The sequence below is a fragment of the Rousettus aegyptiacus genome, unplaced genomic scaffold (genome assembly GCF_014176215.1).
Source record: "Rousettus aegyptiacus isolate mRouAeg1 unplaced genomic scaffold, mRouAeg1.p scaffold_m13_p_5, whole genome shotgun sequence".
Taxonomy (NCBI): domain Eukaryota; kingdom Metazoa; phylum Chordata; class Mammalia; order Chiroptera; family Pteropodidae; genus Rousettus; species Rousettus aegyptiacus.
Window position 1 is genome coordinate 3553529 of NW_023416308.1, and position 26837 is coordinate 3580365.

Sequence of the window (26837 nt, forward strand, 5' to 3'; positions counted from 1 at the left end):
CTTGGGGGGTGCCAGGGGCTGGGGGCGGGAGGTGGGGCGTGACTGACCGCCTGGTGGGTGTGGGAAACATTCTGGAATGGGATAGAAGAGATGGTTCCGCAGCCCTGTGAATGGACCAGATGCTACTTCGAAATGGTTTACATGGCGAATTTTATGGTATGTGAATGTTACCACAATCATTTTAAAAAGGTCATGGCGCAGCTCTGCGGGTGTGCGGCTGCGTGTTCCCCCCGTTCAGGAGGGAGAAGGGAGAGCGTGGAGCCGAGCGCGGAGGGGCCCACAGGCCGGAGGAGCGTGCGAGCCCCCAGAGCTGCCACTCGGGCCCCCCAGCCCCGCCCCTGGGCGGCGTGCTGAAGCCCCCTCTCCTCCCCAGAGGACCTGTCCGATTCAGAGGAACTGTTCCCCAAGGACATCACCAAGTGGAACTCCGATGACCTCATGGACAAAATTGAGAGCCCTGAGCCAGAGGACGCGCAGGGTGACCGGCTGGGGGCGGGGGCAGTGCTGGGGCCTCCCCTCCCCTCCACCCCAGCTCCCGCTCAGCGCTGGGCATCGGGGTGGGCGGGGTGGGGACACTGTGGGTCGCAGCCTCCGTCGGGTGGGCCTGGGGCTGCCCACCGCCCTGTGCTCACGGCGCTCACCACCTCCGTGTTACAGACGGTCTGTACCGCCAGAGTGCCCCCGCGTTCAGGGCGGACCCGCTGAACGTCATCGAGGTGGGTGCCCGGGTGGAGTGGGGACAGGGGCCGTGCAGCCGGGGGGCCCCGGGGCTGGCAGGGGAAGGGGCACGGAGCAAAGGACCAGTCCCAAGGGGGCTACGAAGGCAGAACTTCGCACCCACAGCCTCACGTCTGCACTGGCCTGGGCCCCGTGGGAGAGAGGCCTGGGGCCACCCCTCTGATGTCCCAGGGAACCAGCAGGGACTGTAGACAGCCCCCGAGGACCCAGCTCCACCCTGACCCAGCTCCACCCCCGGAAAGTGAGATGAGAAACGTATAGATTTCAGAGCAAAAATAAAAAATTCACCCCGTGCCTAGCCTTTCTGCAGTCCCTGAAGAAAAACCTGCGGAAGGGGAGGAAGCAAAGCCATCTAGGCAGAAGTGACGTGGCCGGCGGCCACCGCCCCACTGGGGACAGGCGGGGCCCTCGGGGCCCAGTACAGGTGTCTGGGCAGAGCGCCTGTGTCTGCCTCGGGGCGCTCTGCGTGGACCTCACACCCCTTCTCCTCCTCCAGCCGTGAGGGGTCAGAGCTGTCTGCACCGGGGACAGGAGCTGGGGCCGAGTGGGGCTGTCACCCGCCACGGTCACTGCCCTGCTCTGGCCTCCAGCTGCCCAGGGTGGGCGAGGCCCTCAGGACTGGGGACCCCGGGGGAGTATGGACTGAGGGGATGGGAGCTTCCTCACTGCCCTCCCCTTTTGGGGTGGTTTTCTGCTTGGAGGTCTGAGGTCCAACAGGCTTTTCTAGAAGGGCTGTGCGTTCCAACCCGGAGTGGTCCTGGGCGCCCAGAGTCAGGTCCCTTTGCTTGCAAACCCCCTACACCGGAGCCTCCTGCCCCAGCTTGTGGGAGGGGGGTGGCTTCACGAGACACTGAGGACCCCTGGCTTTCCAAGGCCGGTAGTCCCCCCTCCCATAAGCTGTTCCCACACGTGGTGGCTCTGTCCTGGTCCGTGGTCTGGGTGGCTGGTGGCCTTGGCCATGAGTTCATTCCTGACGGGCCGGCCTGCAGTGGTGGGCAGTCCTCGTGTGGGGACAGGTGTCACTCCCCAAGCTCTGCTGGGCGTGCATTCCCGCCCAGGCCCTGTGGCCCACCACTGGCCACTGACCAGTCCCCTCTCGGGGACCAGGCAGTCTGGCCTCGCCTCTGCTCCAGGCCCAGAATCGCCCACGGGGCGTCTTCCTTCCTCACTCGCCCAAAGCCCTCTGCTGGTCAGTGGCGTCCGGCCCACTCCCGGTGGCCTCGCCAGCCCCTGGGTCCAGCGCCCACATCGCCCACCCCTCTCCTAGGCTCTGTGTTCACAGTCGAGTCCCGCTGCTGCCCCACCTCTTACCGTCTGGTGGCCCAGTTCAGCGTCCTCAAAACGGCTTCGGCCCCCTGGATCGGCTCCCTGGTTCCTTGGGGACAGGCCCCTCTCTTCATTCAGTTTCCTTTCCTGCCCCCTTTGTCTCCCGACATAACGTGGGCACGGCGAGTGCCCTAGCCCTGGCCGCCTCCGTCACACACCAGAAGCTGGGTGCAGGGAGAGGCCCCTGGGGACGGCGCCACCGCCTGGATTGGCAGGAGAGCATGGAGCTGGCGGCAGGAGCTCTGGGTTGGCGCTGATGTGCGTGTGACATCAGACAGGCCCTAGGCCTCTCTGGGCCACCGCTGTGTCTTTTCTAAATGGAACAGTGCACAACGGGGATGTGTGTGGGTCTCAGGCAGGAGGTGGGGTCCCCGCCCCTCACAGATGAGGGGGGTTCAGACAGACACCCGCGTCGCTCCTCCCCCGCTCCCCAATGCCTGGCTCTCACGACCTTGGCCTCACTACAGAGTCCAGGGACGGCTGGGCCTGGGGCCTGGGGGCTGGGGACAGGGGAGGAGGCCCCGCGCAGATGGAAGGGGAGCTCAGAGCTGTCGGGGAGGCCAGGCTGGGGCCTGATGCTGGTCCCTCCTAAGTGCGCCTGTGACTTTGAGCGAGCCGCGACCCTGCTTGCTCCAGCGAGACAGACCCACGCCAGGGCACGCCGAGGGGGCAGGCAGCCCCCGATGCCCACACAGGGCTGCGCTGCTGCCTCCCCGTGCAGCCCCTGCCCGTGCCCCTCACGGGAAGTGCGTGCTTTCTGGGGAGCAGTCTCCCCCTTCCGAGTCCTCTGGGCGCTGGTCAGACCGACGGGGACAGGGCGACATGCAGCAGGAGGAAGAGGACCAGCTCAGCCTCCCCAGGGGAGGGGCGGAGGCAGCTGACCCCAGGCTGAGGAGCTGGAATGGGGGTCCTCGGAGGGAGCAAGTGGGCCCCCAGCAGGCCTCCCTGCAGGGCGGCAGGGGTTTCGCAAGGAGCCGCATTCTGGGGGAGTTGATGCCCACCTCCCACCCCCACCTGTGCAGGACGAGGTCAGCCCACCGCTGGCCGGGCCCCCCTCCAAGATCCACGTGCTGCTGCTGGTTCTGCACGGGGGCACCATCCTGGACACGGGTGCTGGGGACCCCAGCTCCAAGCAGGGCGACGCCAACACCATCGCCTCGGTGTTCGACACGGTCATGCGTGCACACTACCCCAGCGCCCTGGGCCGCCTGGCCATCCGCCTGGTCCCCTGCCCGCCCATCTGCTCCGACGCCTTCGCCCTGGTCTCCAAGTGAGTGTGCTGGCTCGTGGCCACCCACCCCTGCCCGCCCCCCAGGGCCAGGCGACACCCCCAATGTCACCCATCTGGACATCTAGACCCGCCACTTAGCCCAGATGGCTGGTCACAGGGTCAGGGGGCCGGGCCCAAGGCTGAGCCTGTTTCCCCATCCGGGACGCGGGGCGCCCACCCCCTCCAAGATCTGGGGCCTCAGCCCCCTACCCAGGGCTTGGCCCGGAAGTGTCCCCACCAGGTTTGCCAAGTCGTGGCTGAGGCGCTCAGGGTGGCAGGCGGCTCCTGGCCTGCTGTTCGGGGCAGGGGAGACAGGCCCCTTGGGCTGGCCCGAGGCCACCTGCTGTGCCCTGACGGGGTTCCCTCCCCTAGCCTCAGTCCCTACAGCCACGACGAAGGCTGTCTGTCCAGCAGCCAGGACCACGCGCCCCTGGCCGCCCTGCCCCTGCTGGCCACCTCCTCGCCCCAGTACCAGGAGGCGATCGCCACAGTCATCCAGCGGGCCAACCTCGCCTACGGGGACTTCATCAGGTCCCAGGAGGGCGTGACCTTCAATGGGCAGGTGAGTCGTGGGGTGGGGAGATGGAAGACGGAAAACTCTGCAGGGCGGGCCGGCCTGGACCTCCAGCCCAGCTGGGGCAGGGGTCGATGGCCGTCCCCAGCCGCATCCCAGCTCAGGCCACGGGCCGCCCCCCCCCCCGCCCGCTCCAGGTCTGCCTGATCGGGGACTGCGTCGGGGGCATCCTGGCCTTCGATGCCTTGTGCTGCAGCAATCAGCCCGTGTCCGAGAGTCAGAGCAGCAGCCGCAGGGGCAGCGTGGCCAGCGTGCAGGTACCAGCCCCCCGCGGCCCCCCCGGGCGTGAGAAGGGGAGGACAGAGGTCACCGGGGCTGGTGCCCGGAGGGCAGGGCAGTGCGTGGGCAGCAGACGGCTACAGCCGCTGATGGAGCGGGGTCTGCCCCGTGGGGAGCTCGGTCTGGGACGAGCGGCCGGCGTCACCCGCTGTCACCCGCTGTCGCCACCCGAGCTCCCCTCTGCGGCAAACGGCCTGGGGGTGCGAGACCCCCAAGGTCCAGGCGGCCAGGCCGGGCCAGGCGCGAAGGCTGTTCGCACGTGGCCAGCGGGCTGGGGGGACAGTGAGGCGTGGGGGGCGGTGGGGGGCGGGGGGGGCGGGGTCTTTTCACTTTGGCTTGGGCGACGGGTTGGCTGGGCGGTGGCCAGGAGGGAGGACACTGGAGAGGGGGCCAGGCCGGCAGTGAGCCTGCGTGGGGCTGTTCCAGGACACTGACCTGCTGTCCCCGGGCGTCCTGGCAAACGCGGCACACGGTGGCGGTGGCGGTGGCGGTGGCGGCGGTGGCGGTGGTGGCCTGGAGAGCAGTCGGCACCTGAGCCGCAGCAACATTGACATCCCCCGCAGCAGCGGCACCGAGGACCCCAAAAGGCAGCTGCCCCGCAAGAGGAGCGACTCGTCCACCTACGAGCTGGACACCATCCAGCAGCACCAGGCCTTCCTGTCCAGGTGTGGGGCCGGCGGGGGCCTGCGAGTCAGGCCGTGCGGCTCACTGCCGGGGGACTCCGAGAACCAGGGAGGGCCAGAGCCGAGAATTCAAACCAGGTCTTGCCCACAGACAATGTGGGGGGCCCCGGGACTCGGGGAGGTCCAGACGGGGCCCATGGCTCGGCGGCGGGTTGAAAGGGGCTTGTGGGATGTGGTGTGGTCTTGGACATGCTGGGGGCCGTCTTGACCCAGAGGGAAGAGACTGTCGGCGGGGGTGGGGAGTGCTGGGGGCAGAACTGACCAGGAGGACCAGGGTCCCTGTGGGGCTGTCCTCAAGGCACCAGGCTCCCTGGAGAGATTGGGACCCGCTGTCCCCAGACGTGTCCCAGCAGGCCCGGGGCAGCTGCCCCCTTCAGGAGGCAGAGGGCAGGCCGGCCCCACAAAGGGCCACGGCGTGACCCACACGTGCCCCGCCTGCAGCCTCCATGCCAGCGTGCTGAGGCACGAGCCCGGCTCCCGCTGCTCGAGCAGCGCCACCATGCTGGACGGCACGGGCGCCATGGGGAAGTTCGACTTCGACATCGCCGACCTCTTCCTCTTCGGGTGCCCGCTGGGGCTGGTCCTGGCCTTGAGAAAGACCGTCATCCCCACCCTGGATGGTGAGAGCCCTCTAGGGGCAGGGTGGGGCGGGAGGTACATGAACGGGGCAGAGGGTCTCAGTGGACCCCTGCCACGAGGCCATCGTCCTGTGTCAGCCTGTTTTTTGTCCTCCCCACTCAGGGCTCATCCAACTCGGTCTCTGGCCCCCAACGCCCACTGTTTCATTTCATCTCCAAGGCACCCTGGGAGCTGAGGTCTAGATAGGAAAGGGACCCTTCCAGTGTCTGATGCGGATCAACCCAGTCTCCCAGGCCCACGTTCTTCCCAAAAGGAAGAAATGTGAAGCCAGGCACCCCCTAAGGCCTCCCAGGCACGGTGGCCTCCCCACTGGAGGGGCCGCAGCCACACCCCTCCAGCTGGTGACCCTCCTCACCATCCGGAACATATGGGCTGAGCAGCCTGTCAGAGCCATGGTCCCTGCCTGGCACCCCCCGGATCAGCCAGTGTGGCCCAGGGAACCCTGCCATCCTCGCCGCGCGGGGCCCATGTTATGTCCCCAGGTGACAGAGGGGGAAATCGAGGCTCAGAGAGGTGTAGACACTTGCCCAAGGACAAGTAAACAGTCGCTTCCATGAAAGTGCACAAAAACAGAGATGTGGCATTGAAAAGAATGGCAGAGAACTACGTGTGCTGATGTAAAAGACTGTAATGTTTTTGTGTGTTAAATGAAAAAAAAAAAAAAGCTAAGCTCATAAAGCATAGCATATGTTCCTAATTGCGTGTGTTTTTAAAAGTGAGACACGCGCTACCGATAGTTTGTATAGGTTTCTCCTGCTATCTGAAAATAGAGCATTCTTATGAAACTTTTCATAAGCCGAAATGGCCTAAGTCAAAGAAGCAATTACTGTTAATTTATACAGAAAAAATTTTATATTCCCAGGCCCCAAAATCACCTACCAAGTCATAGCAAATATGCTCAATTATGTTCAGTTTTACGATAAGTGTAACACCCTTATAAGGGCTCTGAGGCTTTTCTGATACCTCAGGACACGGGTCCCCAACCCCCAGGGCCACGGACAGGTACTGGTCCATGGCCTGTCAGGAACCAGGCTGCACCGCAGCAGGTGAGCAGCGGGCGAGCGAGCAAAGCCTCATCTGCATCTGCAGCCGCTCCCAGTGCCGGCATCACCGCCTCAGCTCCACCTCAGATCCTCAGGCATTCGATTCTCATAGGAGCACCGGGCCCTGGTGCCAAAGAGGTTGGGGACCGCTGCTTTAGGACCCATCTCACTAACGCCTGTACAAAATGAATTGAGAGACCGACGCCCCCACAGGTCAGGGCTCCGGTGGCTTGATGCTGAGATGCCGAGTGTGGCTCCCGGGACGCGGCTCGGCTGGGCCACGCTCGTAGCTCATGTGCACGCCGCCTGTGCTACAGTTGGTGCAAAACAAAACGCTGAAAGCTATTTTCGCTTTTTCCGTAAAAGCGAAAAGTGCTCTTCGGATTTCTGGATTAGTGCAAACAGGCACAGATGGCCCCCAACTTACCGTGGTTCGACTTAACGATTTTTCAACTTGGCGATGGTGCGAAAGAGATACCCATCCCGTCGAAATTGGGCTTTGCATTTTGAATTTCGATGTTTTCCCAGGCCAGCAGTATGTGGTGCGATACCCTCTCGCGATGCCGGCCGTTATAAAATGGCCTCGTGTTGGATGATTTTGCCCAGCTTTAGGCCAGTGTGTGTTCCGAGTGGGTGGAAGGCAGGCTAGGCCAAGCTGTGATGTTCAGTAGGTTGGGTGTTATCAAATGCATTTTGACTTAGATTTTCAACTTAACAAGGGGTCTGTCGGGACCTAACCTGATTGTAAGTCTAGGAGCAGCTGTACGAATACGTCCTTCCTTAAAGAAAAGTGACATGCCTCTACTTACATTCTTACATTCACCCAAAGTGGTTGGAGAGGCAGCGGGTTCTGACAGTCTGGGTGACTTTTCCAATAGACTGGGCGCCGCCTGCTCCCCGGCGCATGCGCGCGAGGCTCCCTACTGTCCAGCTGAAGGCGGGGTCCATTATGCCTTTTATCATATATTCTTGTACTATAAAAAAAATTTCCCCACAGTCATAACTTTTTCAATAAAGTTTTTTTAGGGATTAATAAATGAACAATGGCCCCAAAAAATCCCAAATCGATGGACACACAGTTTCAGGTTTTCGGGGATCCGCGACCCCCACCATGCCCCGCCCCGCGCTAGGCCACGCCCCTCGGGGAGGAGCTAACTGCAGCCTCTGCACCACCCCCCCGCCCCGCCCCGCCAGTTTTCCAGCTGCGGCCCGCCTGCCAGCAAGTCTACAACCTGTTCCACCCGGCGGACCCGTCGGCCTCGCGCCTGGAGCCGCTGCTGGAGCGGCGCTTCCACGCCCTGCCGCCCTTCAGCATCCCCCGCTACCAGCGCTTCCCGCTGGGGGACGGGTGCTCCGCGCTGCTGGGTGAGCGCCCTGGGAGCTCCGGGCCGGGCGGGCTTGCTGTGCGCGGAAGGGCAGCCTGTGCCGGACACCTGGGAAGCTGGGCACCTGTGCAGGTGCGGGTGTGTCGACCTCACGCATCCCAGCGAGGCGGGAATGACGACGGGGGCTGCGCCCCCGTGCCAGGGGACAGACGGGGCCCGGGCGAGGCTGCCCGCTCCGCTGCCCTCCGAGGCAGAGCTGAGGACGCGAGGGACGTGGTGCTGGGCCTCTGGATGCCCACCCCAGATACGGGGGCTCAGGCTGGGGGACCCAGAGCGGGTCTGGGCGGGGAGCAAGTGTGAGGGCTGCCCGCCACCCCCTCCCGCCCCTCCCCGGGAGCGACCCAGGCCCACCCACCCCGGCGTGTGTCCTGGTGTCTCGTCACGTCCTGGCTCTTGAGGAGCCCTGTGTGTCCCGTGTCAGAGCATGTCCAGACGGGCCACGCGAGTGTCTGTTCTTGTCCTCTCTGTTCTCTCCCCGTCTGCCTCCAGTCGAGACCGTGCAGAGCAACCCCGAGCTGGTCCTGGAGGGCGGCCCCCTGGCCCCTCTCCCACCCGGGGATGGCTTCCTGGAGACCAGTATCCCAGTTCCCGCGCTCACGTGGCAAGACGGGCCGGGCCCGAGCCCGGGCTGTGCTGAGTGTGTGTGACCCCCCTGCTCCTGGTGGCGTCTGCTTCGCTGGCTCACTGCAGCCCCTCAGGGGCCCTGCCCCCGTGCCCCCCTCGGCCACCTGCAGTTTGATGAGGAAGGGAATGGGCCAGGCAGGTCCTGGGGAGTAGGTCCTGGTGCCCCCTTTCTGCAAACCGGGGCAGAGCCAGGAGCGGGCCCAAAGCGGAGGGGACCGGGAGCCCAGGGAGGCGAGCCGCTGGCCAGGGTCATCTAGCACAAGAGGCAGTGCAAGGGTGCCGTCCCCCCTCCGTGAGGCCGGCGGGGTCCAGCCGGGAGATGGGCTGAAGCCTCCAGCCCGCCAGGCCCACCTGCTCCGCCAGGAGGAGGCTTCGGTCCTGGTGAGGGATTGGATTCTCTCCCCGAGGTCCAGTCACCTCCTGCGTCCTGCACGCTATCCAGACGTGGCTCCTCTAGCCAAGGCCTGTTCCATGGCTTGACCCTGCCCGCAGCCCCAGCCTAGGCAGCCCTAAGCACCTGCCTTTGTCGCCATGGCCTGTGTGTGGGGCCTCAGTACGGGGCGTCCCAGGAAGCTGCCCTAGACCCTTGTTACGCCTCTCAAACCCGGCTGGCATGGGCTGTGGCTGAGGCCAGGCCCGACTAGACCGGGAGGCAGAGAAGGCTGGACTTGACTAGACCAGGAGGCTAGACCAGGAGCAGTGTGTGGGATCTGAAGGTGGCCGGGGGCGGGGGGCCTGGCCGCGCGCCCTGCCTGCCCACTGTGTCTGTGTCGGTCTCTGTCCATCCCCGTCCCAGCCTCCCCTCCCCCCGCCTCAGCTCCGTGCCCTGCCCTCTCGGCCCTGGGCAGGCAGGCTCCGGCACACCTGGGCCCATCCTCACTGCCAGCTTTGCTCCGATGCCACGCTCGTCTGCCGCTGGAGGTGTCAGCCTTGCCTGGCACAGCCTCCACCCCGGCCCCCCAGCCCAGGTGCATGCTGGGCCCTCCATCCCACTGCTCAGGGGCTTCGGGGCCAAGCTGGGCGGGGCCTCTCTTACCCTGGGGTCTCTGGTCCCTGTCCACCCGCAGCAGATGCACTCCAGACCCACAGCACGGTCTTCCAAGAGCACACGGGCCCCTCCTCGCCCAGCGCGGGCACCACCGCCCGCGGGTTCCGCCGAGCCAGTGAGGTCAGCATCGCCAGCCAGGTGTCGGGCATGGCAGAGAGCTACACGGCGTCCAGCATTGCCCAGAGTGAGTAGAGCGGTGCCCGAGCCCGTCCTGCCCGCACCCTCCCATTTGTCACCGCAGGGACCAGCGTGCCCCTCCAGGGGCAGTCGGCAATGTCTGGACACAGATGGGGAGGGGTTACTACTGGCATCTGGTGGGTACACCAGGGATGCTGCTCCACGCCCTGGGATGCCCAGGACGCCCCACCGAGGAGTGGTCTGGCCCCAGATGTCCACAGAGGAGTCTGGAGGGAAGGGGGCGTTAGAAGGGGTGGCCCCACCGGGCCAAGTCCAAGGGATGTGAGACTGGCAGGGCCCCAGAAAGCCAGAAGACAATGGGCCTAGGTGGCAGGGTCCTAGCCCTGGGGGGTGGGGCTGCTTGCTCCCTGAGGGAGACAGCTGGCGGGGGGGGGGGGGTGAGGGGGGCTGTTTCTGGACAAGTAAGTGGAGCTGGACTAGCTGGAGGGGCGGCTGAGGGACCCAGGGATGTGAGGCCTCCTCTTGGCCGCCGGCCCCACCTGCTGCCCCAGGGGGCCGAGGACCCATGGCTCTTGCCATCTCGGAAGGCTCCCTGCAGCTGGTGGGGGTCCAGGTGACCCCGTCTCAGCCCCGCTCCCAGCCTGCTGCCCCCTCTTCCCTGCCCGCGTGACCGCTTCTCAGGCTGCCCACCGGAGCAGGCGGCGCTGGGGCTGAGGCGTGGAGTCGCCCCCGTGAGGAGGGCCGAGGGGGCCCGGCATCCTTCCCGGCCCGTGGTGGCCCCAGCATGGCTGACACCCTTCCCGTTGTTCTTGATTCTCAGAGGCCCCAGCGCCGCTCAGCCACACCCCCAGCGTCAGGCGCCTGTCCCTGCTTGCCCTGCCCCCCCCATCCCCTACCCCCCGAGGCCCCCGCCCCCGGGCCAGGCAGGCCAAGCCCAGCCTCCCCGACCTGGACGTCAGAGAAGGTACTGGGCGTCACACGCCCCTGCTCGCCGGGGTCACGCTCCGCTTCCAGGCCCGCCTCACCGCTAGCCCTGCTCACTGGCCCCCCTGAGGCCCGGCTGGGGAGCTGGCAGCTGGGCCTGGAGCACTCAGACACCCGGGGAGGAGGCAGGCGTGCCTGGAATGGGCACGGCTCAGGGGCAGGCTGCCGGCAGAGGGCAGGAGACTCCGTTTACTGAGCTTTACTGAGCGAGTCCTGCGTGTGGCCACTGGGGGGCACTTTACAAGCCTCGCTTCTAGCTACGGTGGTTGCCCGGGCCTCTCTGACCTCACCAGGCTCCCAGGTGCTGAGGGGACGGCAGGCTTTGTCGTGGGGTTCAGGAAATGGAACTCCTCCCTGCGAAGCCTTTCACGTCCTCGAGGTCCGGGGGTCAGATGGAGACCAGGAGAGGCCCAGGGAGGGCAGGGGTCACCGGGATCGGCAGCCGGACCAGGGACAGCGAGTCCTGCCTCCACACCCGCCTCTCCCTCGCGCCGAAGGCCTGCGGGCACTCTGGCTGCTTGGGGCCTGTGCCGGCCCCCTGTGCCGCCCCCTGCTCCCTCGCCACCCAGCCTGGGAGGAGGACGTTAGCTTTGGCTGCTGCCCTCTTCCCTGCCCAGAGGGGGGGGTCTCCACGCCTTCGGCCTGAGCCAGGCCTCAGGGGCCAGGTGAGCCTCTGGGGTCCCAGCCCAGTCACGCCCGTGCCCCCGGCAGTCGCCGCGAGGTGGTGGGGCCAGAAGCGGCTGGACTACGCCCTGTACTGCCCCGACGCGCTGACGGCCTTCCCCACCGTGGCCCTGCCCCACCTCTTCCACGCCAGCTACTGGGAGTCCACGGACGTGGTGTCCTTCCTGCTCAGACAGGTGCGGGGTCCCCCTGCCAGGCACGCCCACCTCGCAGGAGAGCCCTGAGCGGCCCCGCCGCTGGTAGACGGGGCCCCGTTTCGTAGATGAGGACGGCGGGGGGCCTGCCCTCTGACCTCCTCGGACCGGAGCCAGCAGGATGGAGAAACCCTTGGGGAAGTTGAGATGGGGTGTATTTGCAGTCACGGGACAGACGCGAATTGGGGTGGGGGGGGCAGAGGGTGGAGCATAGTGGTTGAAAAGTGCCCCCTAAAGCCCTCACGGCTTCCCATCTCCAGCTCAGGGCCGCCGGCCTCTCGCCCTGGGACGGGAGGCCCTGCTTGAGCCCGCCTCTTGGCCCGCCTGTCCCCTCCAGGTCATGAGGCACGACAATTCCAGCATCTTGGAGCTGGATGGCAGTGAGGTCTCGGTGTTCACGCCCTCGAAGCCGAGGGAGAAGTGGCAACGCAAGAGAACCCACGTGAAGCTGCGGGTGAGGAGCCCGCCGGGGGCCCTCGCGAGCCCCGACGCGACTCGGCCCGCGGACGAGGAAGCCGAGTGGCAGGAAGCGTGGTGTTGTTCGCTCCGCGGGGGGTGAGGCGGGAGCCGTCGCCCCATTTACAGACGGGGCGCCGCAGCAGGGCCTCCGCAGTTCCCCGAGGTTACGTGCTCGGTGGCCGAGCTGGACTTGACCCTGCGCCTTCTGGCCTCAGCCCGTGCTCACCCCGCAGGCCCACGGGAGGCTTGAGCTGAGCCCAGGAGACCCCAGCCGCCTCTCCACCCCCCGACCTGACCCAGCCTCTCTCCTCTTCCCAGAACGTGACGGCCAACCACCGGATCAACGACGCGGTTGCCAACGAGGACGGCCCCCAGGTTCTGACGGGCCGCTTCATGTACGGGCCCCTGGACATGGTCACGCTGACTGGGGAGAAGGTGAGGACACCGGGAGACGGCGGGGCCCTTCGCCTCGCCCCCTCCGGCGGGGCTGGCGGGGCTGGGGAGGCCACGCGGCCCAGGGTGACCAGCCCGCCCGACTCGCAGGTGGACGTGCACATCATGATGCAGCCGCCCTCGGGCGAGTGGCTGTACCTTGACACGCTGGTGACCAACAGCAGCGGGCGCGTCTCCTACACCATCCCCGAGACCCGCCGCCTGGGCGTGGGCGTCTACCCCGTCAAGATGGTGGTCAGGTGGGTGCCTGGGCTGGGGGCCCTCTCCGGGGCGGGGGCGGGGCCCCGGTGGGTGCTGACGAGCTGCCCCCCCAGGGGAGACCACACGTTTGCCGACAGCTACATCACCGTGCTGCCCAAGGGCACGGAGTTCGTGGTCTTCAGCATCGATGGCTCCTTCGCCGCCAGTGTGTCCATCATGGGCAGCGACCCCAAAGTGCGGGCCGGGGCCGTGGACGTGGTGCGGTGAGTGGCCCCGAGGGGCGCGGTGGGCGGGCCCGGAGGCAGGAAGCTCCTGGGGGCCAGGTGGGGCGGGGCTGGGGGGCTGGCGCAGGTGGCATCTGGCTGGGGGAGGAGCTGGCACCACCACTCGCCAGCTGCGTAACCTTCACTCAGCCTGCTGATGGGGCTTCCACCCCCGCCCCTGGGAAGTGGGGTCCTCACCAGGCCGGTCGCACCTGCGGCAGAGGGCGCCTGCGGGGCCGTGTGGCGGGTGTGGGCACCACACAAGGGCCGTCGTCGTCGCCGATTTTGCCACTGTTATTGTTGGAGCGTGATCAGAGACGCAGTCTTCAGCGGCCCAAGCATGGCCTGGCTGGGCAAGGAGACCAGGTGGCCCAGGAAGGGGGACGGGGTGGCCGTGGGACACCCAGGCGTGCCCCTCGCCCCCAGGCACTGGCAGGACCTGGGCTACCTCATCATCTACGTGACGGGCCGGCCCGACATGCAGAAGCAGCGGGTGGTGGCGTGGCTGGCCCAGCACAACTTCCCCCACGGCGTGGTGTCCTTCTGTGACGGCCTGGTGCACGACCCGCTGCGGCACAAGGCCAACTTCCTGAAGCTGCTCATCTCCGAGGTGGGTGGCAGCGGCCGGGGCCCCGCGGGGGGCCGGGGCGGGGCCGGGGGCGGGGCCTGTGCCCACGCCGCTCTCGCCCACAGCTGCACCTGCGCGTGCACGCGGCCTACGGCTCCACCAAGGACGTGGCGGTCTACAGCTCCATCAGCCTGTCCCCCATGCAGATCTACATCGTGGGCCGACCCACCAAGAAGCTGCAGCAGCAGTGCCAGGTGGGTGGGCAGATCGCGGTGGGCGGCACAGGCGGGCAGCCGCGAGAGCCGGCCCTGTGACACCTGTGACAGCGGCGCCCCTCCCCGCCCCTCCCCTGCAGTTCATCACCGACGGCTACGCGGCCCACCTGGCCCAGCTCAAGTTCAACCACCGCGCACGGCCAGCCCGCAACACAGGCACCCGCATGGCGCTGCGCAAGGGCAGCTTCGGCCTGCCGGGCCAGGGCGACTTCCTGCGCTCCCGGAACCACCTGCTCCGCACCATTTCGGCGCAGCCCAGCGGGCCCGGCCTCCGGCACGAGCGGACGCACAGCCAGCCGGACGGCGAGCAGCGCGGCCAGCGCAGCATGAGCGTGGCGGCCGGGTGCTGGGGCCGCACCATGGCTGGCCGGCTTGAGCCGGGGGCAGCCGCAGGCCCCAAGTAGGGCACCCCGAGTGAGGCGCTGTGGTCTCCATGGTGCTAGGAGGCCTGGCCCGGGCACATGCTGTCGGCCGGGGACCAGCTTGTCCCAGGGCCCAGTGGAGGACACCGGCCGTGCCACACTGAGCCCTCCCAGCCTTGCCTCCTGTCCTAGAGTCTGAGGGGTTCCAGCTTGTCATGGGAGCTGATGACCAGCCTCAGGGTGACGGAGGGACCAGGACCTCCCATGTGGACTGGCCCAGAAGGTACTCCTGGACAATTGCCCTGCGGTGACCTCGCAGCCCCCTGACGCCAGGCCTGGGCCCAGCCTGTCACCTCCCCAGCCACTAGCTCGCCCCTTTCACCTGGTAGCAGCTCCGACCGGGGACAGCCTGCTTCTGGCTACAGACTCGTTGACACGTGTGGAAGTTCAAAGTTTGTGGATCCAGGACCTATGGCCACACAGAAGGCTCCGGGGCGGCAAATCCTTGTACAAGCAGGAGAAAGGCCATATCTTAATTTCTGCAGCTCTGCCTGGCCTGCTAGTACCCTGGCAGCCCTGGACTCCTGCCCACCTGGAGCCCCGTCAGGCCAGGGGCCTGGTGTCACCTCCGGCTCTGGGCAGAGCCCAGGCGGCGAGGCCCTTGAAGCCCAGAGCCAGCTCCTGCGAAGCCCTGCCTCGGCCCGCGGGGCCTGGCCGGGCCCGGCCGCCTCTTCCACTCACCTGCCATCGGTCAAGGCCTCATGCCTTGGCTCTCCCGCGTTTCTACACCTTTCTACTCCAATCTGATTTCTACGAGGTTTTTTTAAATGAGCAATCCTCGGCTGCTTCCTTTTCTTAACTCTTTCAGTACCAAGCGCAGCCCCTCCACGTGAAAATGCCCAGCACTGTGACGGAGTCCAGCCTGGTTCTGGGTCCCAGGGCCTTGCCCCTGCCCATGCAGTCGGACATGGGCGCCCTGCCTCACCTGACCCCCATTAATTCCACTGAATTTCTACTAGGGTGGGTGCAGCACACACTTAGTTTTTTTAAACGCCAATTCCGTTCCCATACCGAATCTGAGAAGCCACAACTCCCGTCATCGGCTTAAGGGCAGGGAGCCACGGCTTCATTTCCTACCTGGCAAGGACCACGCTGTCCTGCACTGGTCTGTGCGTCAGCCCCCCTGTCCCCAGGACCACTCACAGTCTCAGCTGCGACGCTCGGCTCCCGGCAGCCCCTCTGCTGCTGCTCCAGCTTCGAGGTGGGGCAGCCCGCCCAGCCTCTGCCAGCCGTCCAGCAACCAGTGAGGCTGCTGCCCACCTGGCTACGGCCTCAGGGCCTCGTGGGCTGGGTTGGGGACGCGCACTGATTGATGCTGCCCTTCCCCTGCGTGTAGATATGTACAGCCAAGGGGTCATGTAAATGTTTTGCAAAAGTGGGTCTACACAGAGTGAAGCTATTTATTTTGTGCAGAGAAAACGTCTGGAGGGATGGGACCTTCAGGGTTTATTCATATTTAAGGTATAGCTTTTTGTTGTTGTTTCGGGCGTATGTATAAAGCAACGATTATTTTATGGACCAAGTTTTAATGTAACTGTTGCAGTTCGAGTGCAATATCTGACCCCCCTGCTCCCCAGCGGGAAATCGCTCGGCCGACAATCACAGCCCCGGCGAGGGGCCCCCTATGGCCAGTGCCTCCTCTATCGGTCCCACTTCACCCCACCTTGCCTACCACCTGGATGACTAGCCATCCGGAGAAGCACCTGGAAGAAAGAGTCTCGGGCCCACCTGCAATAAAGGCTGGGAGGCCTCCTGACCCAGGGAGGCCGCGTGGGGAGTGGCTCGGCCTCTCCTAGCAGGCAGCCCCCCGACAGCTCTGTGTTCCCCGCCTTCCTGCCCAGCCGCCAGCCATGCCAAGGACAACAGCAATAGTCCCCTGGGCCTCTCCCGGGGGCCCTTAGCCATAGATGGTGAGACGGGCAGCCCGCCCTCCCTGTTGCTGTCTCTAGACCTTCTGTACCCAGGTCTGCTTCCTGCCTCCCTGACATCCCTCTTGGCACTCTCCTCTCGAGGAAGCACCAGTGTTTCAGAAAGAGAGGGAGGGCAGAGTCCTTTAAAAATACCAAAAATGTTTACAGTGTCGGGTGCTGAGCTGCAGGGCTCAGGCCTGACCGGTCATTGCCACAGGGTGAGGCAGGCCTTGCTGACGCCGCCCCCTCCCAGGCCTGTTAGGGTAGAAGCCTTAGTCCCACTCCCGCCCCCAAAAGCCCAGGACCAGCCTCAACCCGCCACCCCCGACCCGGCCATCCGCCTTCTCTTTGATTTCTAGGAGGGACTCAGCAGAGACCCCACCCCTCGCCTGCCCGCCACGTCCTGTCACGCCAGTCAGCACGGTCTTTACGTCTCGCCCCCCCATCTGTCTGGGCCACGTGTGAGCAGTGTCCTGACTCGCCCTACCCGCCCTTGCTGTCCTCGCACCATCGGGCCTGAGTGTGCTCTGTATACAGTGTCATTGTCTGTCACAAATTAAAGGAGCAAGAAGGCTTCTTCTGGGTCTCGTTACTGCACCAGCAACCAGAGCAGCAGCTGGGGGGGGGGGTACGGCCCGCCCTGCGGTAGGGGGAGGCTGCCCTCCCCAGTACACCACGCCAGCTGCACTCACGGTAACACTAGTACACTCACGTGGGCCTTAACCTGAGCCGGCCCCTTCTGCCTCTTCCCAGGCGTGAACTTGACGCATCCTCACAGCAACCCGGCGACGTGGGTGCTTAGCCTCTGCATGACAGAGGACACAGCTTGTTGGCTGGCCCCAGCACTGGAACTCTCAACTGTTGTCACATTGGGACTAAACAGGGCAAGGGCAGCATCTCCCTCTGAGCCTAAGGGACTCGGGTTTAAGAGCCACGTCTCTGGGTTTGCGTTCGGCGGGGGTGGGGGTCCGGGTCATCCAGGCAGGCTGATCTGAGGGGAGCAGGGCAATGGCGGCCAGTGCAGCCTGCACATGACCCCTAGGGCACTGCAGCCCATTTGTCCCCAGAAGTCCAGTGGCCCTTCCCTCGCCTTTGGCACAAAAACCAACAGAACAGAGGGTGTCGCCAGTGAGGGAACGTTTAATACCTGGGAAGTTTCGCTCTTTCAGGAAGTGGGGGGGACTGACGAGGACAGTGGCCCCACCCTCCACCCTGCATCTGAGAGGAGGCTGGGCCAGAGGCTGGTCCCCAGGAGAAAAGGTGAACGGCCCCCACCAGGCTTCCGGCGGCCCACCCTGCTGTGCCAACACTATCCACAGACCTTGGCCAGCGGGGCCCTCAGGGCGGTAGCCCCACTCGCATCTGGAAGGCCAGGCCGTCTCCTCGGGTGGCTTGCTAGAGAAGAAACCACACAAGAGGACACACGTCAGAAACAGAACTGAGGGTGGGACCTGGGCAAAGAGGTGACACTCACCTTGTTGATCTCCCTGTGTCGTTCCTTGGTCACAATTTCCTCTAAAACCTCGCCATCTCCCTTGATGAGCCTGGGGAGGAGGAGGAGCAAGCTGAGCTTCCAGTGCCAGATCGACAAAGGCACAACCTCCCGGCAGAGGGGTGCCATGCCTCAGGCCCCCGCCCCTCCCTTTCTCCCACCCTTGGGACAGGGATAAGGGTGGCGGGGAAGGCCCTGCCATCAGAACAGCCAGCAGCAGCTGAGGACCCCTGCGGTCCATTCCGCCCTGCAGCTGCTTGCTCTGCGCAGTGGGGAAGACCAGCCTGAGAAGTCCCATCGGCGTGGGGCTACTGTCCTACCCTCCGCCTTTCTGGAGCATCAGCAGCCACTGCCCCTCCTCCCGAGACTGCAGGTCCGGGGCTGGGCTGCACCCAGCACTGCCCACCTGGTGCGTCCTGTCTCTGGGTCCACCACCTTGCGGATGACGCTCTGCCGGGCATCCCATTCCTCCTTGGTCATGGGCTTCATGGCTTGGATGCGGGACTTCTGTTCGTCTGTCAGGACTTGAAGGGGAGAAGGCACGGAGGTGATGGCCGGACCACAGGGAGGGGACCCTTCCCATCCTGCCCCCGCGGCAGCGCTGTACCTGGGCCATCCTCTTCCTCCCCGGCTGATCTGTGCCACTGGTCCAGCGAAGGTCCCGGCAGAGCCTCGGGCTGCTGCACCTTCGTCTTCTCCTTGTCTTTCTTCTTCAGCTTCTTTTTCCTTTTCTTTTTTTTCTTCTTCTTCTTGTCCTTGTGCTTCGCCCGCTTCTTCCGGCCATCGCTGGAGGAAGAGGAGGAGGCGGAAGAGGAAGAGGAGCTGGAAGAACTGGGAGAAGAGGAGGAAGAGCTTGATCGTGGTCTCCTCCGGGCCTTGTGCTTGCTTCTCTCTGTGATGCAGGGAGAAGATGAGGCTGGAAGGCCGGGAGAGGAAGAAGGAAACCTTCGTCCCCCTGTCCCGGCCTGTGTAGGCTCAAGCCTGTAACACAGGGGTGAGGCCTGCCAGCAGGAATCGGCACTCTCTGAAGGGGCGCTTTCTGGGCTCGTCCACCATCACTGTCCCACCAGGAGCAAGCTGGCCAAATGCCACAGCTCAGGCCCAGCTGCACAGTTTGCTTAAGCGATCCCACTAAGCGATTCATACTCAGTGGGCGGCCCAGCCCCTGGATTCTGGGTGTCTTTCAATCCAGATACCGACTTCCACACTCTGCACCACCCTTGACTACTGCTCGTTGCAATTTCCCCACAGCCAGCACCAGAAAGGCCCCCAGCCGCCTGCGACTTCCTCCGTTAAGTTCCCACGCTCCTTCCCCCATTCCCTCTGGTCCTCACCCTCCGCCCCAGAGGTGGTGGTGCTGGCCTTGCGGCCTTGGGATCTAGAAGCCGAGCAGCTCTTCGTTGCGTCCTTACTGCTTTTCTTCCTTCTCTTTTCTGACCCTCGCCCCCGGGACCGGCTGCGACTCCTCGAGCGCTTGCGAGAGCCGACGTGAGCCATCGCGCCGCGGGCTGGGGAAGGGGAGACGCGCTAAAGCGGACGCTCTCGGGCGGGCCCGCAGACTGGGCTCCAAGGCCCTAAGGGGCCCAGTGCCCATTCCCGCCAGGGCCTGGGATATAAGGGACTGCGCGGCACCCGCACGGTCCTCACCCACCCCCAACTCCGGGACCCGGGGATCTCCGACACCAGGATCCTCAGCTGCGGCCCCTTTAAGGACCCGCCCCCTCAGGGACGCGCGACGCCTGCGCACGCGGCTCCCGCGCCCCCAGGAACGGCCGCGATGCTCAGCGGCCAGGTGCGTTGGAATCCCTTTCCGCGCGCTCCTACCCTCCACCCCCGCGCCCTCCGCGGCCTCGCCTCCTTAAGGAAGGTCCCTGGGGCTGCTCCGTTCCCTAACCGCCCACCGGGCGGGACCGCCCGCCCCGCACCACGCTTTCGCGTGAGGAAGCTGCGGCGAGGTGACTTCCGGCTCGGGCGGCGCTGCGGGAGGCGGTCCGGCTGCAGCGAGGCGCTGCTGCCTTTAGTTCCGAAGCCCCAGGTTCCGCCTGTGGTGCAGCTAAAACCGGAGTCTGGCGCGCCTACCTCGCGAAGAGGCGGGCTGGGGACCCAGGTTGCGCCTCCAGACCGGTGCGAGGGCGTGCCTGCGGCCGCAGCTCCGGGCGACAGATGGGCGCCAGCCCGCCCCGCCTCCCGACAGCACAGGGAAGGTGTCTGCGGACCTGTCCACTGGCATCAAGCTGTGAGCCCAGGGTTGAGACGCCCTGGTCTTTCCAACGCTCCCACTCGGTAATACGGAGGTCGCACACTCAAATGTCTATCAGGGGCTAGAGAGATCCTGGCAGTGAATGAGGGAGGAACTCCCGAGGGAGTGCACCGCACGTCAGTTCAGAAAGGACAGCTGAGACTGCTCCGGCTGATGGCTGGTGCTTCTGGACCTGTGCACCTTCCCAGGGAGGCGGGAATCCATTTCAACATGGAAGTCCCTGGTTTTTAAACGTGTCACCCAGTGTGCACAGCTGCACTCCTCGCCCAAGTTCAGAGCCACCAAATTGCAAACTCTTCAATAATGACAGCAGGAAACTCAAACAGCTGTTATAAAGCACTTTATAAACTTTGTGTAGCATTTGGTTCTCACAACGGCTTTAGGACAGAGGTCCCTTCCCAATGAGGAACCCAGGCACAGAGCAGTCAGGTGGCTTACCCAGACACGGAGCAAGCAGTGGCAGAGGTCGGCACTGAACCCAGGCAGTCCGGCTCCAGAGCACCTGCTCGTAACCAGTCGGCAGCAGCCCCTCGACACTGGAAAGTGTTGGTGGCCCACCCAAATCCCCTTCGCAGACGGGCACTCACCCCCAGCTGTGGCGCCCACTGCTGACATCGCCCACCTGTACGTTTCTCTGGAAGATTCCTTTGGCCACTGGGAGCCACTTATCCTGGAGATGGATGCCTGGGAAGTTATTTACCCCCCTGCCGCCACCCCCCACCCCGCTCCCCGCCCCAACACACCCTGTAGCCAGTAACTGATGCTGGGGGCAAACTGGTAGATTCATGCTCCTGACCTCCCGCGGGATCGGGCCGACTAGACTCAGGCTGACTAGACGCCTTCTGAATCCACTTCGGGACCCAGCTCCTTCCTGCCCTGTCCTGCTTCCCTGGCTCCCTCCTGAGGATATTCCCTCTATAAACCTCGCACAGGAATCCCCACCTCAGGTTCTGAGCCAGGGTGACTTCTGAAAGAATGACCCAGAAGACTGCTTTGTCCTTTTGAACCGAGAAGTGGCAAGGGCTGCAGGGCGTTTATTTCTGCTCTGCCCTACCCAGGGTGGCAGAGCCCTCTGCTGTCACGGCACCCCCACATGGCCCCCAGCCAGGCTCAAGTCAGAGCGCACACGTCCACTGTGGTGGGCTCCTCTCGGGTGAAGCCGTCGCCGAAGCCCTCGTCGTCCACCAGGTTGGGCGTGCGGCAGCACATGGGGCAGAGGCGGTTGCGCACAGCAGAGGCCCGAAGCCAGACGACCAGGTTCCAGCGTTCGCCGGTGCCCAGGGGCCGGGCCCCATGCAGCTGGCCGCCGCGGTGCAGGATCCCTTGGCCCACCACATGCGCCACCTCCAGGGGCCTGGCCAGGATGGAAGGTGCCTGCAGACAGCTGGGCTCAGGCCCTGGCTCGCCCAGCCGCCCCGGGCGCTTCCCCACGGGTCACACACACTAACCTGGAAGAGGCCTCCGAAGTAGAGGGCACCCCCCGTGAAGGCCTTGCCCAAGGCCACGTTGATGGTCAGCTCGGCGTTGTCGTAGTGGCAGCCCAGCTCACGGTCCTGGCCCGGCGCGTACTTGACCACGAAGGCACGGTGGCTGTCGAGCCAGCCCCCGCCGCAGTCCGGGTACAGCAGGGCCATCAGGGGCTGCAGAAAGCGCTCCCGCAGTGGCGTCACCAGCGGCTCGTCCAGGCCCAGCTCATGTAGCAGCACCTGCAAGGGGGTCCTGGGGTCAGCAGGGAAGCTGGCGGGCCTCACCCTGGACCCCTGGGGGAGCGCCTTGTTTAACTTCAGAACAGCCCTTCCATGACCTCATTTTACAGGCGGGGAGACCAAGGCAGGAGAGGGCCACGCAGCTCGCCCACAGCGCTGCAGGCCAGCCTCCCTGGCCACCGCGTGGCACCTCACCCACCCCGTAGTTGTTCATGGTGTTGGGCCTTCCCTTAGGCATGTCCGACTGCTCAAAGTGCTCCAGCTCCTCCAGCAGGGCCTGGCAGAACGGCGCTGTGAACACCGGCAGCCGGTAGATCCGCTTGTCCTCTGCAGAGGGAGGGACAGTGTCGGCCGGGAGCGCCAGACTGGGTTCCGGTCTCCCCACGAGTTGTGTGAACCTGGGCACGTCTTTCACGTCCCACAGCCTCAGTTTCCTCATCTGGACAAAGGGGATAACAGAGGCACCCCCCCTCTCAGGGCTATTGTGATGACCAAACTATCTGCACCCTGTGTGCAGCAGGCAGGGCAGGCCAGTTCTCACTGCTGCTCTCCCCCAGAGCCGCCCCCTACCCCGCCCTCCACCACGCCCACAGGCCCCGCCTCCAGACTCCATGCCTCCTGATGAGGCCCAGATGGGAAGGGGCTAGCCCAAGGACACCCAGCAGGCCAGCCTCAGGAGCCCTCTGTACCACCCCCATGAGTCACTGGAGTCTGTACCCCAACTCAGATGTCTGTTTCCCACACAGGAAGGCCCCAATGTGGAACTGCCAGGCTCTGAATGGAAATGAGACCGTTTCTTGCCAGATGCGCGCATGCCCCCAGGACACGGGGGAGCAGCTTTTGTGTCTGTTTCCCCGCAGTAACCCCCAGACCCGGGATGACAGTAACCACAGGCTGGGGAACACCTCGCAAACACTTCCTGCGGGCCGGGCCTTTTACATGCATCTCCTCTCACTGGGTCCTCACAAGGTTTGAGATGGGTGGTTCCTATCAATTCCATTTCACAGACAGGGAAACGGAGACAGAGAGATAAGGAACCCGCAAGGCCTCCCTCCCTGGCCTGGGACTTCCCGCCGCGTTTGGCCAATGGGAGACCCAGGTAGGAGGAGAGCATCTCGGAGTCTGGTGTGGCCTTGTGCCTCTGCTTGGCCACAGCAGTGGTCGGGCGGCCCCTCTCCCACAGCTCCAGGTCATTTCCGCTTCAAGAAACTTCACTGTTGCCCACTCCTTCAGGTCTGGGGACGGGAACTACTCCCTCCCGTCGCTAGCCCTGGGTAGGAGCCCCTTCACCATCCTCTGCTGATCCCATAACCCAGCCCACGCCTGTCTCCACATTCCATCAGCCAGTCCCCCGACTGACTCATGCCTGAAACGAGGCACTGAATAATGAGGCGAGCGAGTGAATGAACATAGATGCCCCGCTCCTGTACCTTCTAGCTCCTGCTGGTTGGGTGTCTGGAGGCAGACGTGATAAGCAGAGGGACCCCAGCCTTCCACCCCCGAATCCTGCCAGGTCATGGGGCCAAGACCTCACCCGACACTGTCTCTAGCCGCTGGAGTAGGCCCTCGAGGTTTGCACCTGGCGATGTGCTGTACTCAGCTGCAGCCAGAAACTCGGGGGCCAGAGCCACATCCTGGGGTCAGAACACACAGCTGTGGGGCAGGCAGGCCGGCCTGGATGCGTCCCGCTCCCAGGGACCTGCCCCTGCCAGGTACCTGCAGCGGGCTGTAGAGTTCAGGCCGCGCCGGGTGGTAGGAGCTGGCGATGAGGGCTTTTCTGGCAGCCGACTCCTGCCCCAGCCGCTGCCGCCGCTCCACCTCCTGCTTAAGCTGGGGGGGCACAGGGCCCAGTGACCAGGAAAGGGCCTCCCATCCCCCCAAGGCCATTGTACAGATGAGGAAACTGAGGTTCAGGAAGAGCAGAGCAGGGCCTAGGCTCCGAGCAAAGGCTCCCTATGCTCCTGACTCTGGCAAGGTCGACTGCAGGTGCCAAACGACAGCTGAAGGTGACTATTTCCAGAAGGGGGCCCATCCCACACCAGGCTGCACCAGCCTAAGCCTGGCTGGGATGAGAGCCCCTCAGGTGTACATCTGCGAGCTGGGGCCACTCGGGGAGGGGAACGGAGTGCCAGCCAAGTCTTGTGTTCCAGAGGCTGCAGAGGGCTCTACTGGGAAGCTTCCCACCGCTACCCCTCAGATGAGGGAGGTTGGGGGAGACCAGCAGAAGTGATAGATGGGGGTCGGGGTTGGGAAACCCAGGAGCCTGGCAGCCCTGGGTGGGACCCCAACCCCAGCTGCTGTGAATCCCTGGGCAAGTGACTCGCCTCTTTGAGCCCAAGTTTCTCCTCTCAAAAGGGCACGAAGTAGACGATTTGGCATTTCTTTTTCTCTTTTTGGGGGGGCCAGGCCCCAGGTGCTATGGTAAGTAGGAACAGGAAGGAGAAAGAAGGGTTCAAGGAGCCCGTCAGGGATCTGAGACCGGCAGGTTGGAGACGGGGAGAGCTCTCGCACTGCTGACACCAATCTCAAAAGGAAAGTCTGGGCTGGGTGTGGGGAGGGTGGTGGAGGGCGGACAGCGTTACCTCTTCCAACAGCTGCTGGAAGTCCCTGGGGCTGACGCAGCCTCGGCTGCGCAGAATCTGGGAGCAAAACGGTGAGTGCGCATGACTTCCTGACCCTGGGCAAGTCACTTAACATCTCTGAGCCTGTTTCCCCTCCTGAAATGGAGATGGGGAGCCCCGACCTCACAGGATCATTGAAGACGAAATGCGATAAACACGTTAGGCACAGAGCAGGGGTCCCGGCTGCTGTCACAACACCGACAGGGCTCCCGGGGCCAGGCCCAGGCCCAAGCACTTTACATATATATGTGTTAGTTCATTCATCTCTCACGACAGCCTCACGAAAGCGATAGTTATCCCCATTTAAGGTGAGGAAACTGAGGCACCGAGAAGTAAAATCATTCTTATGGTCAGATCGGAGCACGCCGTGCGGGCAAAACGAACGCCCTCGGGACGAAGCTGCCTCCCCGCCCATTTCCCCGCGGAGCCGACGGCGGCCACCCACCGGGCCGTAGTCCTGGCGCAGCTGCTGCTCGCCCCGGAAGCGCACGTGCAGCCCGTATCGCGCCACGTACAAGTTCTCGGAGCAGAAGCAGGCGCAGCGGCAGAAGCGCCGCGGGGCCCCGGCTGTCGCCATGGCGAAGCGGCGCGCGCGCGGCCCGCCGGCTTCCGTAGGAGCACTTCCGGGTACGCCCCCTCCGAGGGGGGCGGGAACCAGCTGCCAAGGGTCCGCTTTAAATGTCCAAGCGCAGAAAGGAACGAAGACTCTGCCCCAGAAAACAGTCTGCGGTGCAGAAAGACGCCCCCGGGCCAGGGTCGGGCGTTCTCTCCCGCCTCAAGTGTCCCGTCCGCGAGGCGGGGATTAATCGGCCTACTTTACGGCCAAGTGAACTGAGTCACACCTTCACAGGACCGGCAGAGGCAGGGGCTCGGAACCCCAAGACCTTTTCTGCTCGGAGCTTTTGAAGGACCTGCCACCCCCACAAAATGTCCTTTTCACGAGGACAGTGGAAAGCGCTCTGGGGTCCTATCTCGTTTCCTCCAACTGCCGTGAACCATCCAGCTCCGTGCGTCTGAGTCTGCGTGTAGCATTATTCCCAGGTCCCTGCCCCGCTCTCCTGTTGCCACTGCTGCGCTCTCAGGATTCGCTGATTGCCCCGGTGAGTGTCTCCACGAAAACGCTCCGATCGGCGCGACTTCCGGCGGCGACTCCGAAGTATTCAGGGATGGGTGGGGGAACGGGGCGTGGTCGGCCCACGGCCACACCCCCGCACAAAACGGTTCGAGTTCTGCGCAGCTGCAGTGCGGGGTGGGTAGGTTTATCTTGCACAGCGTGCGCCCCAACCTCGGAGAAACTCGTCACTGCACTCACATACCCTTCCTTGGGGACCCCATCACGGTCTGCCACGCACCTCCCAGGCCTGCAGGGCCCGGTGAAGAAGCATGGAAGGCAACCCTGTTACTGAGATGGGAGAACTAAGGCGTAGTGCAAGGGAGGAAGTCGTGGTCCCTAAAACAGACCCCTAACCCCTGTCCTAGAATTCCCTCCACGGCTCCAGGGTGGGGGTGGGGAGGGAGACTGGGGCTTCAAGACCAACCCTTATCCAGATAAACAGGTAACTAACTACAAATAACGACTCCTGTTGACTCGCGCCTCCTTTCTACTGGGACTTGTGGCTCTATCACCTATTTTTTCATCCCTACAGCAAACCGTTGAGCTAAGTACTGCTATAACACAATGTTACAGATGAGGAAACTGAGGCTCAGAAGTGCAGTGGCACTCGTCAATAAGGAACAAATAAGGGGTTTTGAACCCAGCGGTCTGACCTCTTGAGTTCCCTGTTCACCTCAGTTCAGCGGTGAGGGCGGGACTATGAGGGAACTTGAATTTCCCCTTTGTGCTTGTTGGCATTTTCTTGAGGAGTCTGTTTCCTTTCCCCGTGTGTATATGTAGGTTCATACACACACGTACTCCAGCATAGTATATGCTAACATATTTACACCCACACTTGCTATCAACACATACACCCTCACTCATACACATTCCACATACAGGCACGGTTGCACTCATTTGCACACCCGATATCACATGCTCACACTTACGCACGCCCTCACACATGTACTCACCTACAGTCACTCCTCCTCACGCTCACACAGGCAGCATGGCCCTGTTTCCATCTCTATGGCAGCCTGAGATCGGAGCCCCAGCCTTTGCTCCTACTGAAGCCCCAGGGCCCAGAAAGGAGATGGGAGACCTTCGCCTTCTGGGCCTTCCTCCCCAGCTATCTCCATCAGCACATTTGGGGGGCCAAGGTGCCTCTCCCCAGTACCTTGGGGGCCGGGAGAGGGCCCTTGCTCTCTAGGTAAAGAGTCTACATCAGCAGCCTCATTGGTTTTCACACTGGCCAGGCACACGCCGTCAGAGCCTCCTGAGTGTTGATGTCTGCGAGTGTGTACGTGTCTATGAGTGTGTGAGGCGTGCATGTGGAAGTGCGTTTTGAGTGACAGACAAGGTCTCTGCCCTTCTGAAGGTCTCGGCCAAGTGTGGGGAGACCAGAGCAAGCAAAGGAACAATTGCATGATCGAGTTATTTCCTCCGGCAGTGAATGCTAGGAGATGAAGTGGGCGATGGGGTGGTGAGTTCCTGGAGGGGCCTCT

The 26837-nt window shown here is 64.1% G+C and overlaps 3 protein-coding genes across 16 annotated transcripts in view; 1 reads left to right on the plus strand and 2 right to left on the minus strand.

Annotated features, from left to right (window-relative positions):
- PITPNM2 (phosphatidylinositol transfer protein membrane associated 2) overlaps positions 1-15784 on the plus strand; it is a 116400-nt gene extending 100616 nt beyond the window's left edge. For 6 of the 10 annotated variants that reach the window (XM_036221919.1, XM_036221917.1, XM_036221920.1 and 3 more), the window contains exons 8-26: positions 374-478; positions 658-716; positions 3087-3334; positions 3707-3896; positions 4046-4165; positions 4614-4852; positions 5312-5490; positions 7747-7917; positions 8427-8576; positions 9629-9793; positions 10568-10711; positions 11443-11591; positions 11947-12063; positions 12387-12503; positions 12612-12760; positions 12836-12985; positions 13412-13595; positions 13679-13807; positions 13909-15784. In XM_036221919.1, the coding sequence (XP_036077812.1) occupies positions 374-478; positions 658-716; positions 3087-3334; positions 3707-3896; positions 4046-4165; positions 4614-4852; positions 5312-5490; positions 7747-7917; positions 8427-8576; positions 9629-9793; positions 10568-10711; positions 11443-11591; positions 11947-12063; positions 12387-12503; positions 12612-12760; positions 12836-12985; positions 13412-13595; positions 13679-13807; positions 13909-14232 (3089 nt within the window). In that variant the 3' untranslated portion in view covers positions 14233-15784. The remainder of the gene's footprint in view (positions 1-373; positions 479-657; positions 717-3086; positions 3335-3706; positions 3897-4045; positions 4166-4613; positions 4853-5311; positions 5491-7746; positions 7918-8426; positions 8577-9628; positions 9794-10567; positions 10712-11442; positions 11592-11946; positions 12064-12386; positions 12504-12611; positions 12761-12835; positions 12986-13411; positions 13596-13678; positions 13808-13908) is intronic. The other 4 variants (XM_036221921.1, XM_036221922.1, XM_016153753.2 and 1 more) reach the window with 4 other exon arrangements.
- Positions 15785-17280: 1496 nt separating this feature from the next.
- On the minus strand, positions 17281-19607 carry ARL6IP4 (ADP ribosylation factor like GTPase 6 interacting protein 4). Of its 4 annotated transcripts, none has more exons than XM_016153759.2 (6): positions 19477-19607; positions 18987-19160; positions 18260-18544; positions 18059-18176; positions 17635-17704; positions 17281-17555 (listed from the first exon to the last, which is right to left on the minus strand). In XM_016153759.2, the coding sequence occupies exons 2-6, from the start codon at positions 19147-19149 to the stop codon at positions 17499-17501; spliced, it is 693 nt and encodes a 230-aa protein (XP_016009245.2). In that variant the 5' UTR covers positions 19150-19160; positions 19477-19607; the 3' UTR covers positions 17281-17498. The 4 variants fall into 4 exon arrangements, with proteins under 4 accessions (XP_016009245.2, XP_016009242.2, XP_016009244.2 ...); XM_016153756.2 differs by having other exon boundaries at positions 18260-18568; XM_016153758.2 differs by lacking the exon at positions 19477-19607 and adding an exon at positions 19304-19446 and having other exon boundaries at positions 18260-18568.
- A 630-nt stretch (positions 19608-20237) lies between these two features.
- Positions 20238-25346, minus strand: OGFOD2 (2-oxoglutarate and iron dependent oxygenase domain containing 2). Of its 2 annotated transcripts, XM_016153766.2 has the most exons (7): positions 24685-25343; positions 24201-24257; positions 23335-23448; positions 23153-23252; positions 21818-21945; positions 21361-21618; positions 20238-21286 (listed from the first exon to the last, which is right to left on the minus strand). In XM_016153766.2, exons 1-7 carry the CDS (start codon positions 24814-24816, stop codon positions 21023-21025), a joined length of 1053 nt encoding a protein of 350 aa, XP_016009252.2. In that variant the 5' UTR covers positions 24817-25343; the 3' UTR covers positions 20238-21022. The 2 variants fall into 2 exon arrangements, with proteins under 2 accessions (XP_016009252.2, XP_036077816.1); XM_036221923.1 differs by having other exon boundaries at positions 20238-21618; positions 24685-25346.
- Between the last annotated feature and the right edge of the window lie 1491 nt (positions 25347-26837).

Excerpts from the sequence above, each read along its gene's own strand:
- ARL6IP4 (XM_016153756.2), bottom strand. The coding sequence starts at position 19,149 with ATGGCTCACGTCGGCTCTCGCAAGCGCTCGAGGAGTCGCAGCCGGTCC. Across the intron at positions 17,705-18,058 it reads CCAGAGACAGGACGCACCAG|GCTCATCAAGGGAGATGGCG; the intron begins GTGGGCAGTGCT and ends CCTCCTCCCCAG. Across the intron at positions 17,556-17,634 it reads GACACAGGGAGATCAACAAG|CAAGCCACCCGAGGAGACGG; the intron begins GTGAGTGTCACC and ends TTTCTTCTCTAG.
- OGFOD2 (XM_036221923.1), bottom strand. The coding sequence starts at position 24,816 with ATGGCGACAGCCGGGGCCCCGCGGCGCTTCTGCCGCTGCGCCTGCTTC. Across the intron at positions 23,253-23,334 it reads AACTCTACAGCCCGCTGCAG|GATGTGGCTCTGGCCCCCGA; the intron begins GTACCTGGCAGG and ends TTCTGACCCCAG. Across the intron at positions 21,619-21,817 it reads ACACCATGAACAACTACGGG|GTGCTGCTACATGAGCTGGG; the intron begins GTGGGTGAGGTG and ends ACCCCCTTGCAG.